The 16,486-nt window shown below is 41.4% G+C and overlaps 1 protein-coding gene across 1 annotated transcript in view; it reads left to right on the top strand.

The window, feature by feature from the left end:
- gbe1b (glucan (1,4-alpha-), branching enzyme 1b) overlaps positions 1-16,486 on the top strand; it is a 94,523-nt gene that overhangs the window by 46,713 nt on the left and 31,324 nt on the right. Inside the window, exons 11-12 of the mRNA XM_083985238.1 lie at positions 3,022-3,132; positions 3,224-3,395. Coding sequence (XP_083841364.1) covers positions 3,022-3,132; positions 3,224-3,395 — 283 coding nt within the window. The remainder of the gene's footprint in view (positions 1-3,021; positions 3,133-3,223; positions 3,396-16,486) is intronic.

Raw genomic sequence — 16,486 nt, 5'->3', positions numbered from 1 at the left:
TTCCTTCGTTTAATTGAATGAAAAATATCAGTCTGCACAGCTCTCTCCTTGTTAGTTTCAGTGGGGGGTGGGGATCCATTTCTGGTGCTTATACTGCTCTGTCCATCACGCTGGAAACACTTTCAATTAACATGACTTAATAAAAATTCAGGCGCCCGCAAGCAACAGTGGACTCCAGCTTGTTTGCGTTCACATGTCTGTGGCTTCATCACAGCCTTTAAAGGGTTCCCACTCTCTGTGTCCCCCCACCCCCCAGCTCCATGAAACATCTCAGCTTCAACCTGCTTTGTTTTATTAGCTAATTGCTCTGTGAGGCCTCTCCTGCACGGTCTTAACTGGTGAGATGGTGGTGCGCTTCCTCAGCGAGGTGAGCTGAGGAATACATCTCAGCTTCTGGCAGACACATTTGCGTGGGCAGAAACTTCATTAATTTCTAAAACTGCAAAAAGATAAAGATAGGAAGGCATGAGGTTGATCCACGGGATTGAGCGTCGCGCACCTTTCATTCCCTGCTCACCTCTGGGGGCGGCAATGTATGTGCAAAGAGCGGATGTCCCCATGGCAACACAAAACGCAAACACAGTTCCAGTGTTTGTAAAGGCAGGAGAGGTGGGATGCTCGGGACAGCCACCAAATGTAAAAAAAAATATAAAAGAAAATAAAAAGAAAACAAGATTTACACTAAAGGCGACTGTGCCTCCAAGTCCTTCCAGCACCGTGAGATGGTAGCAGAGAGGCTCTTGAATCAGTCGCAGTGTGTCCGTGGCAGTGAGATGACCTCATCCTGCATGGATAGATTTTTTTATTTTTATTCCGGCTCTGCCTAATTAATCTGGGCACTCTGGTTTGGCGCCTGACAGCGGGCTTGTAAAGTAAGATTTGTGCACTGCTCATTATCATTGATGAAGTGGGGTGTCAGTGGTGCCAGGAAGCTCGTCTGGTCGGGGCTGATGTGGGTGAGCTGGTGGTAGAGAAGTCGTCAACCCAGTCACTCCTGTCTCCGCTCCGACAGTCCCACTCCCAGATTAATTGCTCCCAGACCAGTTTTGCGCTTGAATTGAATTGTAATGATTCATAAGTAAGTGTATAGTGTCTGATTGTACGTGGATGTGGAGGCGTCCGGGGTGATCTCTGGGGTATATTCTTTAGATTGAGTTGTTATGTTTTCAGATTATAGTAGGTGGAAAAAAGAAACCATCATTCAGAGGATGTATTTATTTTCTGCTTGTGTTACACTTTACTTTATATCATTTTATCAGAAAATGCAATTTATTAGCTACTCATAGTGTTAATATTTTTCACACTGCGTATATTGCTCCATGTACCTGATATTTTTCTTCCTGAATCTGTCAATCCATCTCTCAACCTTTACTCATAGCATCAGATTGATTATGTTCATTTTGTCTTCTTGTAGAGATAAGTTATTTTTTTCTTGTGTTCAGACAGAAAATAGAGTGTGTTACCTGCTTGACAGTGTATTCCATAGGTTTACACAAGATTTACGGTCCTACTTTTTCATCACCAGTGTACGGCACAGGCTGCACACAGCTTTTCTGGTCTCAGAGCACTTCACGCAGCTACTGTAGACACATTCCCCCGTAACCACACACAGCTCTTTATTTTTCCACAGCATTTTTGAACTGTGAATGACATGCTTAAGTAGTTGGTCAAAAACACAAACAAATCAAGTACATAAATTAAACAGATTTTTTTTATTTCACACTATCACAAAGAATATTTGAATATCATTAAAAATTCATTTACACAGGACTTTAGATTTGACCACAAGGCTAAGGTAGATTTGACCTGGTGTCAAGCGGTTGGTGAAAACAACATGAAAGCCTGTTCCTTCAATTGCGATTTGAAAGGTGATTTAAGAGGTTGGAGCAAATTCTCCGCAGTCTTGAAAGCTCCTGAGCATCAGAGGCCTGATTAGGTTTGATGTTTAACAGAAGGATGGCTAGTAAGCCTTGTGTTGAGGATATGAGGCAGCACACTGAGCTCGCAGGGAGTTAAAAGGTCTGAGAATTTGTTGTACATGCAGATGACGCCTCACGCGCCTCGATGAGATTTGCCAGTGCCAGTGGCACTGACTAATATGGCCACACAAGGCTAAGGTGAAGAAGAGTGAATGTGAACAGATGGCGATATATAGAGAGGGAAAGGCTCTATTTAGGTGGACCAGCCGGTTCATCTCAGACATATTGATCGGCACAATTTACTCTCTTTACTCAGAGGATTATGGCTCTGTAGAGTAATATAAAGGTTTCCTGACATGTCAATCAGCTGTCATGACCAATTCCACCAAGCAGACTTCAGCCTGTCACTGTGTTGGACTTGCCAACCAATCACACAGACCGCATGTCTATCACCAAGGGTTCTTAGAGGGCATAAACTCTCTTTTTTTCACATTCAGGGATGATACTGATAGTGTGGCTTTCTGGCATCTCTCTTCATTAAATCAGCTCTCTGCTTGCTGCAGTACATGTGGTTATCTTTACTCTGCCCTGTGCTATTATTTGCTTGTGTAACTGTGAGTGATTAGGGCCAGTCGGTGCAGGGCAGATGCGCTCAAAATGCATGTTGTGGTAGCCCCCTGTGTCTTTCTGACCCCTGAAAATGACTCTTTTGGCAGGAAGTGCACATGTGCACAGGCCAGCAACAGTTCACCGATTCCACGGTTGGATTTATTGTTGAATCCCTCCGTTTGGATGAGAGGCTCTGACCTTGCCTATCTCAGGTGGGGAGAGCTGATGCCTTACTACCCATGGGCTGTAGTGAAGTTATTAAAAACTCCATTACCACCATTCAAAGGTAGACATAACTCACAGTGTGGATATAGAGATGTCAAAACAGAGATTGATCTGAGAAAGAAGTGTAACCCAGAGAAAACTTAAAAAAGCCAGACAGACTGCCAGAACTGAAATACAGAGGTTCAGACATCAGTCAGAGCCCGACTGGATCTCTCAGCTACACATCTATCATTCCCCTTTTCAATAACCCCTCTCTGTCACTGTGCAGATCCTGAAGGAGTTAAAGGATGAGGAGTGGGACATGGGCAATATTGTCTACACACTGACCAACAGGCGCTATGGAGAGAAATGCATAGCCTATGCAGAAAGTCATGATCAGGTAAGCCCGTCTGTACATGATCCTACATTGCAGAGTCAACACAGTCTGCCTCATGCCGATGTGGATTATGAAGCATATTCCACTGTTCCAGGCTCTGGTTGGGGATAAGTCTCTGGCCTTCTGGTTGATGGACAAGGAGATGTACACCAACATGAGCTCCCTGGCTCCAATGTCACCCGTCATTGACCGCGGCATACAGCTGCATAAGATGATTCGCCTCCTAACTCATGCCCTGGGTGGAGAAGGCTACCTCAACTTCCTGGGTGAGTCATTCTGATGTACGACAGATAATCTAACCCTGCAGCTACAGTACACCTACAATCAGTTATAGTGTACACCAGAACAAAGCAGTTATTTAGAAGTAATTAAACACCCCCGCTATCCAACATTTAAAGCAGTACTTAAGAACTTTCAATTTTGGTTGAGTTTGGCGGCGCCAGTGGCCCAAAGCGGTAGTGTTTTGCCTGAAGGAAGACTCCATTTGCCATGAGCACCAGCGCGTAGCGCCATAAACATCCTGATGCATGGAAATTAAAGAAGACGTCCAAACTAAGTTTCTATTACCAGCGGATCATTTCACAGTAAACACACATACACAATCCAACGGAAAGGTGTCGCATTGCCTGCTCCCTCCTCGTCGTGACTCGCGAAAGTGAAAGTGAAACTTAAGTGAGAGCCGGGTTCCTACCATGCTCCTCAAAGCTGCTTAGTGCCAGTGAAGGCGATACAGACCCCCTCAGGCCATGACAGAGGTGTCATTCAACCTGTTGTAAGTTGATGTACCATCACAAAAGTTATGAAAATATAATATGAAGGTTGAAAAGTTCCTTAGTGTTGGTTTAATAACTTGTTTGTTTTTTGATCCACAATGATCATTGATAATTTAAGTCACCTACTGTAGCATATAAAAGTGAGTCCTTTGAGTAAGTCCACCTTTTTCTGGTCAATAGATTAATTAAAATCAATGACACGGAATAAAGGCAATTATTGCCGCCCAGTCCAGGGCAGATAATGTGTATTTACATACATACATACATACATATTGACACAAATTCCAATTCAAAATTCAGACATAAAATGCTTATGGTGTACATATGTATATTGATGTTGATTCAGCTTTCCCATCATGTTTCGTGTCACATGTGATACAATAAATCCAATTACATTTCATGTCATGCCATCACACAACCATGCACTTTGTTGAGGCCATATTGTTAATTCTACCATGTGTGTGTGGGTCAGGTGCCATTGAAATGCTAAGGAGGTGATAGAGGTCACAATTATAAAGCAACGTCCTTCTGTTTGGCTCATTTTTTATTAAAAGGCATGAGGAGAATCATTTCAGATCCCTCGCATAGACTGTATTCTTCCTGAATTTACACTTCTCCCCTCAGGCAGACACAACAATCCTTAAGTGCTCACTGAACAGATATAAACACGCATTTATTTTCCTGTCCATCAGAGTCCTCCACAGGCAACAGGCAGAAACAGGCCTCACTATAAATATTTAATTGATAAGCTATCCCTACTGTGTTCATTTGCGCTGCTGTTAGCAGTGTTATTTCTTTTTTTTGTGCCGTTGTGTCATTTATTTCCGTGCATATCATTATGTCATCGTGTGTGTTTTAGCTTCAGGGTTAGACTGAACAACTGATTTTACCTTTTGCTATAATGAACATATTCCAGTTTATAAAGGCTTAATGTAGTCATTGTTGCTTATTTTCCATTTGGGATAAAGTGCCCAGTTATTAGATTTGTTATATTTCTTTCATGTCATATATCTCTGGAGTATAGCTCACCACCAATGAGTCAAGGCTGATGATAAGCATCAAAGGATCCTTTTGAAGTGGGGTTGACATTAATACTCACTTTCCAGAGCTGATGGTGAAATACAGGACAAAAGCTGTCTAAGATCAGATAGGTTCTGTTTTTTCAAATGGATCCAATTCTCAGTCACTGTTGAGATGCTCCTCATTTTCACACACATCATCTGAGCCACAGCCCGGCTTTATCGAGGCCTGCTGGTAAAGATAATAAAGTGATAATTAATGACGGTGGAAGTTGACCTTGGTTGAAGGAAATGTGTTTCCTCCCATGTGCTGCTCTCGGCTTAATGTAAATACAGGCTACGCTTGTGATCCACAGCATTTTAGCTCCACCTGGTGACTAGGTGATCCGGTCATGCTCCAGGTCCAAACAATCAGAAAATGTTTCCACAAAGCCTGTGCCGGATTCATTATCACCCTTCAGTATTCACTGCGATGTCCAGTCGTACTCGAGGAAAAAGAAAAAAGAGTGAAAACGCCTGGTGAATTTCTGCGAAGTGCAGCGATGTGTGTGTGGGGGGAAGAAGCACAATCAAAGCAGCTGTTCTCGATGGACAATCATAGCAGGGCAGCTCATAATGAACAACATGTCAGAGAACTGACCTCGTGTGGGTAGTTGAAGGACAGTTGATAATAATTATATCTGATTCTCTGGCTAAAGCATAGCTAAAAGGCACACTTGGCTGTACTTTTGGTACTTTACCCATGGATTTTTTGTGCCACATTTACTCTCAGCCCAATCAGTGCAACATCAGAAATCATGAGGAGTTGATATGGTGAGGGCCAAATACAAAAAAATTGAAGATGATTTCACATAGTCGATTTTCTTTTGAATTTGCTCACATTCACATGCACTATTTAAATGATATTTATAATTCAAGCTGATATATGCAGCACTACATTAACAAGGGGCCTGAAATGGTCGATGAATTGTTCTCTTGGAGACCAAAATGCTTCAGTCAGGCTTAAAGAGCATGAAAGTGGATGCAACAAAGAATTCACTGTGTTCATGAAGCCAAGTCCAGCACAGTTCATTTATGCTCTCACATACGCATGTAGGACAGAAAATGGCATAATACTGACGAAAGTAATAAATGAATAAATAAGTATACAGTAAATACAAAATAAGCATTCTTCATTACCAAATTGAATTATGTATTTATGTACAACAGAACCAGAAGCAGAACTCTGGTATCGTAATTTCTCCAACAATAGTTTTGTAACATGTAGTTGATGATCTTGTCTATCAAAGCAGTAATGTATAATAGATGTTTCACCATGCACTATCCATATGTGTTTAAGCTCACCCCCACTGGACAGGACACCTTGTAAATTCTAACATATATTCCAGATCAGTATTTTCTACTTTTTGTACTATTAACCAGGAGGATAGATGAAAAATAAAGCTACTAAAATGAGGGGCATTGAGATTTAGCATTCAAGTTTCAATTATAAATACTGGTATTCTGAATTTTTATTCACTTTGAATTCGTACCAGAGAATGTGTATGTAAATCACTATCAAGTTTTTCACCTGTCTGGGAAACATGCCTCCCGTTGCCTGATGAAATCTGCCCCTAATGGGGATCCTGAGTCTTGTCCTGGCGGCTGTGAGCAGTTCCTAAACCACAGATCAAAGATGCTTCCTCTTGCTGATGCAGTTTGCCCCGGTCCAGACTGGAAGCCTTTTATTGCTGCAGGAGCTTATGGATAACTATCACATTTGAGTGTCCTCCACTCCCCCAGTTATTCAGGTTTAAGAGAACCTAGAAGACTTATTGCAAATACTTAGATAGGATCCTGAAACAGCAGTGCCTTTTCCTTTTTTTTTTACTTTGATGTAAACATTTTAGGCATCAAGTAATTCATCATTTTTAGTTTTAAGATGTTTTGCTGTAGATTTGACAATAAGGCAAACTTTTAACTAGTATTAACAGAGCCATTGTAAAGAACAGGAGCAGTACCCAAGTAAGATATAACCTCCCTTTTCAAAAATGATTACTCACTAACAATTACAGCTAAATCTGTTCTGTTTCGTCAAATTGGAGTCTGCAAAATGACTGGAACAAATAAGGCAAAGTCACAGTTCAAACTTTAATTTACCCCATTCTGTCAAATAATCCTCAGTGGTTTAAAGAGCAGAGATATGGAAAGGAGACTGGTATTAAGGAAGCAGGAATTGTTCTCTTTTGAGAACGACTGTCTGGTTGACTAAATGAATGGTGCCATCATCTATTGATAACAGTAATAATGAATGAAAGTTAAAAGTTTTAGTAAGTTAAGTATAAAATCATTGTATACAGAAAAAAGAAGGTTTGAAAATCTACAAAGACACACCGCACTAAAGTTCCTCCTAGGCCGGTGGGCGAGCATTAGGGAAATGCTCGAGAAAAGAAAAAAAAGAAAATCAAGTGAATCAGAGATGACATGCCGTGTCAATGGATCAATGATGGGAGAGTCATTTAGCTAGTGCTGAGCAAGAGCAAATTGTTTGAGCAAGCAAATCAATTTGAAGTGCCTAGGCAAGAAAAACCCATTTATTTACTCATGACCAATAGCAAACACAACACAGCAAGAGGACAGAGGGAGCACTCGTACTTGAGATGCTGAGAGATGGATACTGTAAGGGATGTTGGAGTGTCAATGACATTAAAGCACCAAGTGGCGTGGCAGTAATGAAACGCTTCAGTGGTTTTATCATTTCATCGGCAGGGACAGAATGGAACCACTCGCACTTCCTGACTCTCAGGGCTCACAGAGACTTAAGATAACCTTGCAGATTTACACTGTAAATTATTGAGCTAAAAACTTATCCAGCACTCTGTATTCATGGAGTGCTACAATGCAACAAGCAACCATTATACTGTGGCCCTGGACAATGAATGGAAAACCAGTGCTTTCTCCTCATACATTTTAAATAGATAATGTCACTGAGAGCTATCGGGGCTTTTAGTCTTATGCCTTTAGTTGTATGTCCCAATCCCTGCTGTTGCACCAGTAATGCTTGTTTAATGTGCAAACTGGGAATGTACATTAACCCAGCAACAAGAGATCAATCCAGCAAGTGCAAATATACATTGCAACCCGTCTATTTGCATTTCCATCTTGATTTTTCTTTTTCGCACTGCATTTAAAAGTCTTGCCTTCCTGGCCCCTCTGATTCCCTCATTGATCTTCCTTTGCCAGAATCCCTCCAATGGAAAACACATTGATCCTTGGCTTCTTCTTGTGCTGCTAATTACTGAGGGGACTGTGTCACTGTCAGGCCCTTATCTGATGCAGGGCTGTGTAGAGGAGTAATGGGATGTGCCAGCTGAAAGGCTGTCAGACACAACCTTGTGTAAACATGGTTGCCCCCTATTAATCATATCATTATTGGAACCACTATAAATTTAAGTTTCAACATCATCCAACATCATCCAATGACCTGTAGTTATTTATCACACCCTGTAGGTTGGGTGCAAAACCTTATTTCCTAACTAATATTGGATATGACAACGTTTTACTTCAAACTTAATTGCTGACATCTCATCTCATCATAGCTTAGGTAATTTATGTATAGTATAGGGTGACCAATCCTCCTCTGTGGGAGTTGAAGCTTTTAGCCCAGGTTAATTTGACTCGTGCACCTTTACTGCATGGAAAAAATGTCCACAGGACTCCGGTGTAAAAAGATGAGAAAGAATGTATTTATTCCTTGTTTTCCAAAAGTATCCAAATTTCTTTTGCCCGGGCATGTCAAAGCCGAAATGTTCCATCAAACTTGCTGGGTCAACTGACTAGCCATACTTGTTGTGGCTATGTGTATGCATGCAGGTTCCCTCCAGATTAAGTGGTTTAGATAATCTGGCTACTGTGTTTGCTTGTTAACAACCCATTTGATCGTCTGCCTTACTTTCTCCTCTGTATAATGTCATTGGAGTCAGAAAGCTGCAATTATCCTTCAGTGATTTTCAAAACACAATCCTTGAATGATATATTATACAAAAACTCCACTCAGTGTTTTATTCTAGATAACAGTACCCCTGATATATTATGAGGCACAAATGATGTTTTTTTATTTTATTGATGAGTGTATTTATGGTAAGAATTCATCATATTTCTGTACAGAGTGTGCTATCTGGTTTATTTCAGCTGTGAGCCGGCAGAGGAAGGTGATTATCATGGTCATTAATGCAGGCATATGGGAGGAACACTACCGTGTTATCGTAGTGGAGTGGGAAATGATTACCTAATGGAGGTGTGTCCAATGTGTTTCTTTAAAGCTGAAATGAAAAAGGAGAGTCAAAGGCTTCCACAGGTTACTGAATCAACCTGTGCAGGAAATCAATCATCTCCACTAGACTTTATAAAATAATAACACTGGAAAACTGAAAGTATATACAGGCAAAAGAGGTTGGTGCACTTACACTGTTAATGAAGTGTAGCTCTTATAAAAGCTTTTATCGAAGCACCGGCCTTATCTGGGCTTGCTGTCTTGGATAGAAATTAGCAGGCAGATCATGTTTTTTTTCTCTCTCTCATGTGTTTTTGTGCATGTGTGTGTATTTGTATCTGCACATGTGCATGCCCTCTCTGCCTCCCAGTGCCACACACACACACACACTCTCCAAGAGCAAGTGGATGAGAAGAAATAGCTTGAATGCTGAGTGCTCATTAATGGAGAGGTCCACACTTATGCATTTCCACACCGTAAAGTCATTATTGGCAAAATACTTTGCATTTTGGGATATTTTTATTGTGTGGTGGCGGCGGCCTACTTGTGCAGGTCATGTGTAGGTCAGTAGATGAAGTTACCTCATACTGAAATATTTGTGAGCATAGTATACCTCTGTTGCTCATTATTTAGCCCTCTCTGTGTTTACCGCTGTAGTTCAGTTCCTCACACTGAACCAAAGGGAAGAGATGATCCATTTGCTCCGACCTTTTACAAACAAACATGGAGTAGTTAACATAAAGCCACATGGACTGACAAGTAACACAATCACCAGCGGCATGTGTCGGTGTGCTAAGCAGTACTTGAGGCCTTCATCTATTTCCCTGGTGGTCACAAAAAGATCACGAGGAGAAACAGTCGGTCATGAGCAGCACTTCAGACTGGCAGCATGACTTGATTTGGCGTAAATAGTGACAGAAGGCATGAGACAGCAAAATGGAACCAGCCATCTTATTCTGCAGTGTTACTGGGGGGAAATCGTTGCCACTTCGAGCAGAGAAAGGCTGTAAAATTAAAAAGTTTAACTTTTAGCAGTGTCACATTACCCTTCATCACTTTGACTGCATGTGGGACCAACAAAACAGTTGTGGAGCTTTGTTTTGATTCATGCCACACTGTGATTGAAATGACAGTCATCTTACCCCCATCAAATGATCAAGAGCAAACAGGTAAAAACATCAAGAATTTATTAAAACAACAGCAATTGGATAAAGGCGCCGGAAATACCTGTGTCTCCCACACTGACCTGCAGTAATGTCATGTGAAACAGGTGTGCAGAGCTCCACAGGCTCAATCTGTGCTGCATCAGTTGATTCCACTGCTCATGACAGGAACTAATCAGTGATTACTCAATGCACTCGTTGGCTAAAACATCCTGACCTGGATCCGAATCCAGACTTCATATCACTTGTAATATTACTCATATTACATGTAATATTGCAGCTTCATAGAACTACAGTATATACTTTTATTTTTGTGATAATCTAAACTGATGCAGCCACTGATATTTTGTTAACACGTTCAGTAGACTACTTCATTCAAATTTCTTTTCACAGGTGTGAGCTTCAAATCCTTTGTGCATTGCTTTTTGGGACATCCAAGTTTATGTACTGTAGAGTATGCTCACAAACCCAGCAGATTTGATATGCATACTTGCATCTCTGATAATGCTTCATTTTGTCAACATGAATGCACAACACACTGAAAACTCAGAATTGGGACACAACTGGATATACACAGCTGTCAAACACATGGCACATATCTGAATGCTTAATCCAGTTGTAGCTTGAGTCCTCATGGATGCGTTGACAGCGGTGTGTGAAGTACAACAGCTTCTTAAATGGCTTTTTCTCAGCCTGAACTGTGCATTACATGCCACTGCACTGATCCTTTTCATACTTTTTCCTCACCAGAAAAGTCTACAATGCTTTTGTGGCTGCTCTCATTCCCACCACCTACACATACTGTATGCAATACAGCGCAACGTAAGACAGCCCATTTCCCTTGGGTGTGTCGAAAGTCATTCTGGGAAATGTAGGAGCTCAAAAGTACTGTAGATGTTGACAAGCCAAGCTGAGAGTTGATGCACCAAAATAGTAAATTATGCATTGAACATCACATATTGATGTCTGACAGTGAAAGAATATCTGAGTGTGGATTTTTTTTTCTCTACTAGAGAATAAGATCCCTGAGGTAATCATTCTTAGGTGCTACTTAAAGATAGGAGCCACTATCGCAGCATTTGAGAGTATTCTTTCATGCCATTGCTCCCTTTTGACATGTCTTGATATCGTGTGAAGGCTACCTGAGTCCAGAGACTACAGTGACTGCCTTTGTAAAATAAAAGAAGGATGTCACATTGTAGCATGTCTTCTATTTCATTCATCTTTCATTCAGCACAATCCTTTGCTCCTTAGGTGCCTTTTAAAGTGGGTTGAGAATGTTTTCCATTGTATCTCTAGTTCTGTGTTAACATGTGGAGCCATCCTATCAGACTCAGGCTCATTCTTTACAATGTGCACAACAAATGAGGACCCTATTGGATACTCGTAACATGAGGGAGCAGAGTTTAGTAGAACTTTACGATTTTTGAAATACATTTACGAGGAGTTAAAAGCTAATAGGCTTAAATTGAACAGTGTAACCCTAGAAAGTTTGATTTAATGCTTACCTCTTCTACCAAAGCCCCTTGTCTTATTAGAGCAACACTTACCTTCCTAGAAATGTTACACTTTTCTTTGTTTAAGTTAAAATGCTATTAATAAGCTGATGGCACACTAAAATGTCTCGTCATTAGTCTGACCAGTCATTACATTCAGTCCAAATGATTGAGACTGATGCTGCTTCATCCTGAGCTAAAAACGGTCGCAGAGTTTCTGGACAGTGTTGTGTTGTCATGTGTACGGCTGTACCGTTGTGCACTGTTCAGTTCAAGCATGGGCTTAGTCCACTCTACTCGCTGGTGTGATTATTGTCCACTCCAGTAATACTTCATGGTGGCCAGCCAAAAAAACAGTCATTTATATACATATTTTCACCCAGAACCAGCGCATCAGTCAGGTTGGTCAGGCCGGCCCACGGCGGCCCAGCCTGTTGAGGACTATCTTCCTTGTACGTTTCCAGTTAACATTCCTATCTAACACTATAAAACTCACCACTGACCCTGTTTAAGTTTTAAAACTCCAGGGTTGTGTTTGACTGTGTTGGTTGTACAGTAACCATGCCAGATTCATGGCATCATTGCCTCGTTTCACTCGCTTTCCTCTTCTGCTTACCGTTACCTTGCCAACACATGCAGAAGGGGCGCGTGGAGGTAAGGCAGGAAGAAAAAGGTGGTTGGGAGGGGGGGTTGTTGATGTTAAATTTTTGTCTGCTGATTACCAGAAAGGTAAGAGTTGCTTTAAGCCAAAAGGTTGCAAAAGCAAGAGTATAAACACAACAAGGCTGTCAACACGGACTGCTTTGTGATGACATCTAACGTCCTTGACAACCTCTGTAGTCTCATTCAGCCACTTGTTAGACACCAGCCTTTTGTAGAAGACATGCAAGCTTGACGAAATCATGACTAAGGTACTTGCAGACGTATTTTGTGTTATATAATAAAATGTGAAAATATCTTAAGAAAGTGTTAAGCACAGACCTTTTTTAAAGGCATGTAACCATAAATCCACTCAAAAGAACCCATCAACTTCAGAATAAGGGATCTGTAAGGGGAGCCTGTAGAGCCTTTCACGGTAAATGCCCCGATTGATGGGCTGCAAATCATGATTGGCCATTGGCATTAAAAACAAAACAAAAAAAAACGTCACCTTTGTGTGACTTTGCAATTATCAGCCACCTTCACGTAAAGTGTAATGTTGATTCACTGTGATTTTCTGGGATGGGCGCGTCTGCTCTGGCCAAATTATAGAGGTCATTAACATGTAGCAAGCATCAATATTTTAATCTCTCACACAATAAGTATTATAATGGGAACACACATCCTGTGTTGCTTGATTGTGGCAGCTGGCTTTGTCTCTGTTGCTGCTGCAGCTCTTTATCTCTACATAGATTTTGCCATTTACTGGAATGTTGTATTCTTATCATTATAAATAAATGTCTTATTTATTGTTGAGAGAATATGTCGCTCAGATGCCACTGTCTCCAATCGAAGGTGCTTTTTCTCTTCCCTCTTTGGGACACATTTGCAACACATATGGAAAATTGTCGAGAGACTGAGACTGTAGCTCAGGTGACACAGCTGCGTTTTACGCTGACAGTGTGTCCAGACGGACCTGTTCATATTTGCACCAGAATAAAAATCAACATGTTCACACTCTGTGTTCCTGCCTGTTGCACCACTGGCCTGCAGCTTGTCCATGCTGACACCTGACTCATCTCCACATTTCTGAGTTTGGGGTTCAAAGAGGCGATTGTCCAGGGCTAGCTTAGATCCAACATTACACTGTATTGTCCAGAACAAGGTTTTTAGTTCAATACATATAAATAATAAAACAATTCACCGTATGTTTTGTTCAGACTGCAGAGTAAAGTGGCGTGGATGTGAAGCAGAGGGGGAGGATGATTTGGACAGCTCAGGATGGTGCTTGAAATGTGTTTTTCTTTCCCACCCCCTCAAGGGTGTGTAGATGGAGAGATTGGGAAGATTGACACTTATGACAGTTCCCCTAGTGGCGGTTAAGCACTCATGAGAACTGCATTGTCTTTTTTGCTTGAGGGCAGTCATGCCTACCAGATATGTCATCTGCTACCTGTGCCTGGGGCAGCGACACAGCCCACAGCGGCCAAAACATCTGTGGTGAAATTGCTCATTTGCCCTGCTGGGGAGGATGCAAGTAAAAAAAAACAACAACAAAAAAACACTTCTGTCAAAAATGGGAGCTTTAACCTTTAAGAGGCTCCTACCATGACGCCTTCACACACTAGATTTAGACTAGATTTTTTTAGGCACTGAGGGGATGAAAACTGATACGGAGGTGCCCTTTAGAAAAACTCAGGAGAGCCAGAAGGGTGAAGTTTACTACTGATGGGCTTACTCACCTGATTCACCAGTATACCAGTGTGAGAGGGACAAGAAGACATTGTCTTCAGTCCTACCGAGAGGTGTGTACTGTAGTTGTCTTCATCTCTCAGGAAAAGACACAGCAGCAATGGTCTTCAAAGGGGCAGAGGGCTACATTACACTGCAGTGTCCCTCACACTCCGTCTTCACTTCATCCATGGTGAATATGGGAAATAGCAGTTATAATATTGCTGTCCTCTTGTCATTTGACGACAAAGCCTTGTGATCCATGCACTCTGGCTGGCGGTTGATCCCTATTGCAGCATTCTCAGCACTGAGGTGACACTGGTGAGTGAACCCAGAGAGCAGGGAAGAAAACTATATGAAAAGTAGCGTCATTGCTGCCCTTACCCAAGCTCCAGTGGGGTTGGATAAACTCATTCTGACTTGCTGAGCACACGCAGAGCAGGCAATTTTCAGTCTGTAAAAATGCAGAGTGGCTATTTCTAGGGATGGAGGATGAAGCAGAACTTCAGTACGATCTTATGCAATAAAATTGGATCAAAATGGTCTCACCATATAGATCCAAGGCATCAGTTATATACATGATGCACCCTATGCTATATTTTAGCGATGCCCCGATTGATTGGCTGCAGATCATGATTTGCCGATGGCATTCAAAAACAAAACAAAACAAAAAAAAGTTCTTATTTCTTATTTTTATGGCAGATTATTTTACTTTATCATGATGGGGACTGTAAGGGAGGGTCAGTAAACTTAGGTAAGAAAGAGAGGGGATCACCAGGCTACCGAGTGAGCTGCAGGGTGTCTAAAAGAACTCATGCTCGATGGTCGTGATGTGAGACCATCATATGCTGACAATTAACAGCCACTTTGGTGTGAAGTTTAATGTTGATTCACACTCCCACGAGTAAGAAACCTAACAATTGTGGTGATCCTTTGACCCTGCCTGCAGCACAACAATAAGTGCCAAAAATTTAATGGTCAACACATCTCAAAAACAAAAACTAATGTTCCAATTAGGAAGAACTCTATTGATTTTGTTGACTCTCTGACCCACGCTGTGGCACTGTCATAACAGAACACTTCAGTATTTCAGATGTGTGTATATGATTGCCTGTTGCTAACACAGACACAAGATTTGTTGTTCTCATTAATTATCCCAGTGTTTCAGATGCTTAAATTACCAACTTGCAGCCTCATATATTGTGAACTTACATATGATATGATGATGAAATAAATCTGTGATTGGAAAAGTGGAAGAGCTCACGCATAGTTAAGAATAACCTGTTAAACCAACTTTGACTTTTTGGCACAAGGACTTAATGTCATGCCAATGCAATATACAATGTTGGACATTTTCTGCAACTAAATAAATACAGCATATGAACTACCTGAAAGTACATGAGTGTCCTGTCCTTGGTTAGATTAATTGCACATGAAATATTAATGGGAGAATTACAGATGCACACCTAATGTGTGTGGTGTAGTGTACTCATTCCTCCTGGTGGAGTGTAGGGAAGAAAGTCCGCCTGTGTTGCAAGTTTGAGGTGTAATTCTCTCCTTTACATTTCAAGTTCAGCTGTGTGGGAGGCTTGTTATTCATGCAGATGTCACAAGAAAAGTCTCTCTCTCTCTCTCTCACTCTCACTCTCACTCCCCCCCCGACTCTCTCTGCATGTCTTTCCTGCCCTAATTCCTCTGCAAATGCTGCAGTGGGCTTATTCTGCTGGCAGTCGGTGCCTTATTGTTGGGTACTTCTTTAACACCTACATAATGTATTTCATTAGAATCTGCTGTCACTCTCTGTCCGTTCCACTTCATCCCATCACTCTGAGTTTCTCTTTTTTTTTGTTCTTTTAAGGATGTAGGAGCTTTTGCACCAAGTAAACAACTCTATTCTGTTGCCATGCATCTCCCTCTGTCTCTTGTCTGTGTATTTCTTCCTCTACTGGGAATTCAATTATCCTGGCTGTTGTTTTATGATGTTGTCGTGACATCCAATGAGGGATTCATTATCTCATCTCCTGGCATGACAGCATCGTAGCAACAGGACTGTTGTTTCCTCCACTCTCCCGCACTTCGCTGCATTCAGTCTTACATGAGAACTGTGTAACTCTGTTTGTATCAATGAAACCGTCAGAGGTTTACATTAGAGAAAATCAACTGTCTTCTGGGGTACAGTTGCACTAAAAGTGATGTGACAGTTGTATCAAAACATAATCAGAATTTTTGAATGATTGTACCACCTTACAAGTGATTTGATCAACAAGTTGATAAAGAGAACTCT

This window comes from Trachurus trachurus (genome assembly GCF_905171665.1).
Source record: "Trachurus trachurus genome assembly, chromosome: 13".
Taxonomy (NCBI): domain Eukaryota; kingdom Metazoa; phylum Chordata; class Actinopteri; order Carangiformes; family Carangidae; genus Trachurus; species Trachurus trachurus.
The sequence above is the reverse complement of the archived record's forward strand: the minus strand, read 5'-3'. Positions and strand labels throughout refer to the sequence as shown.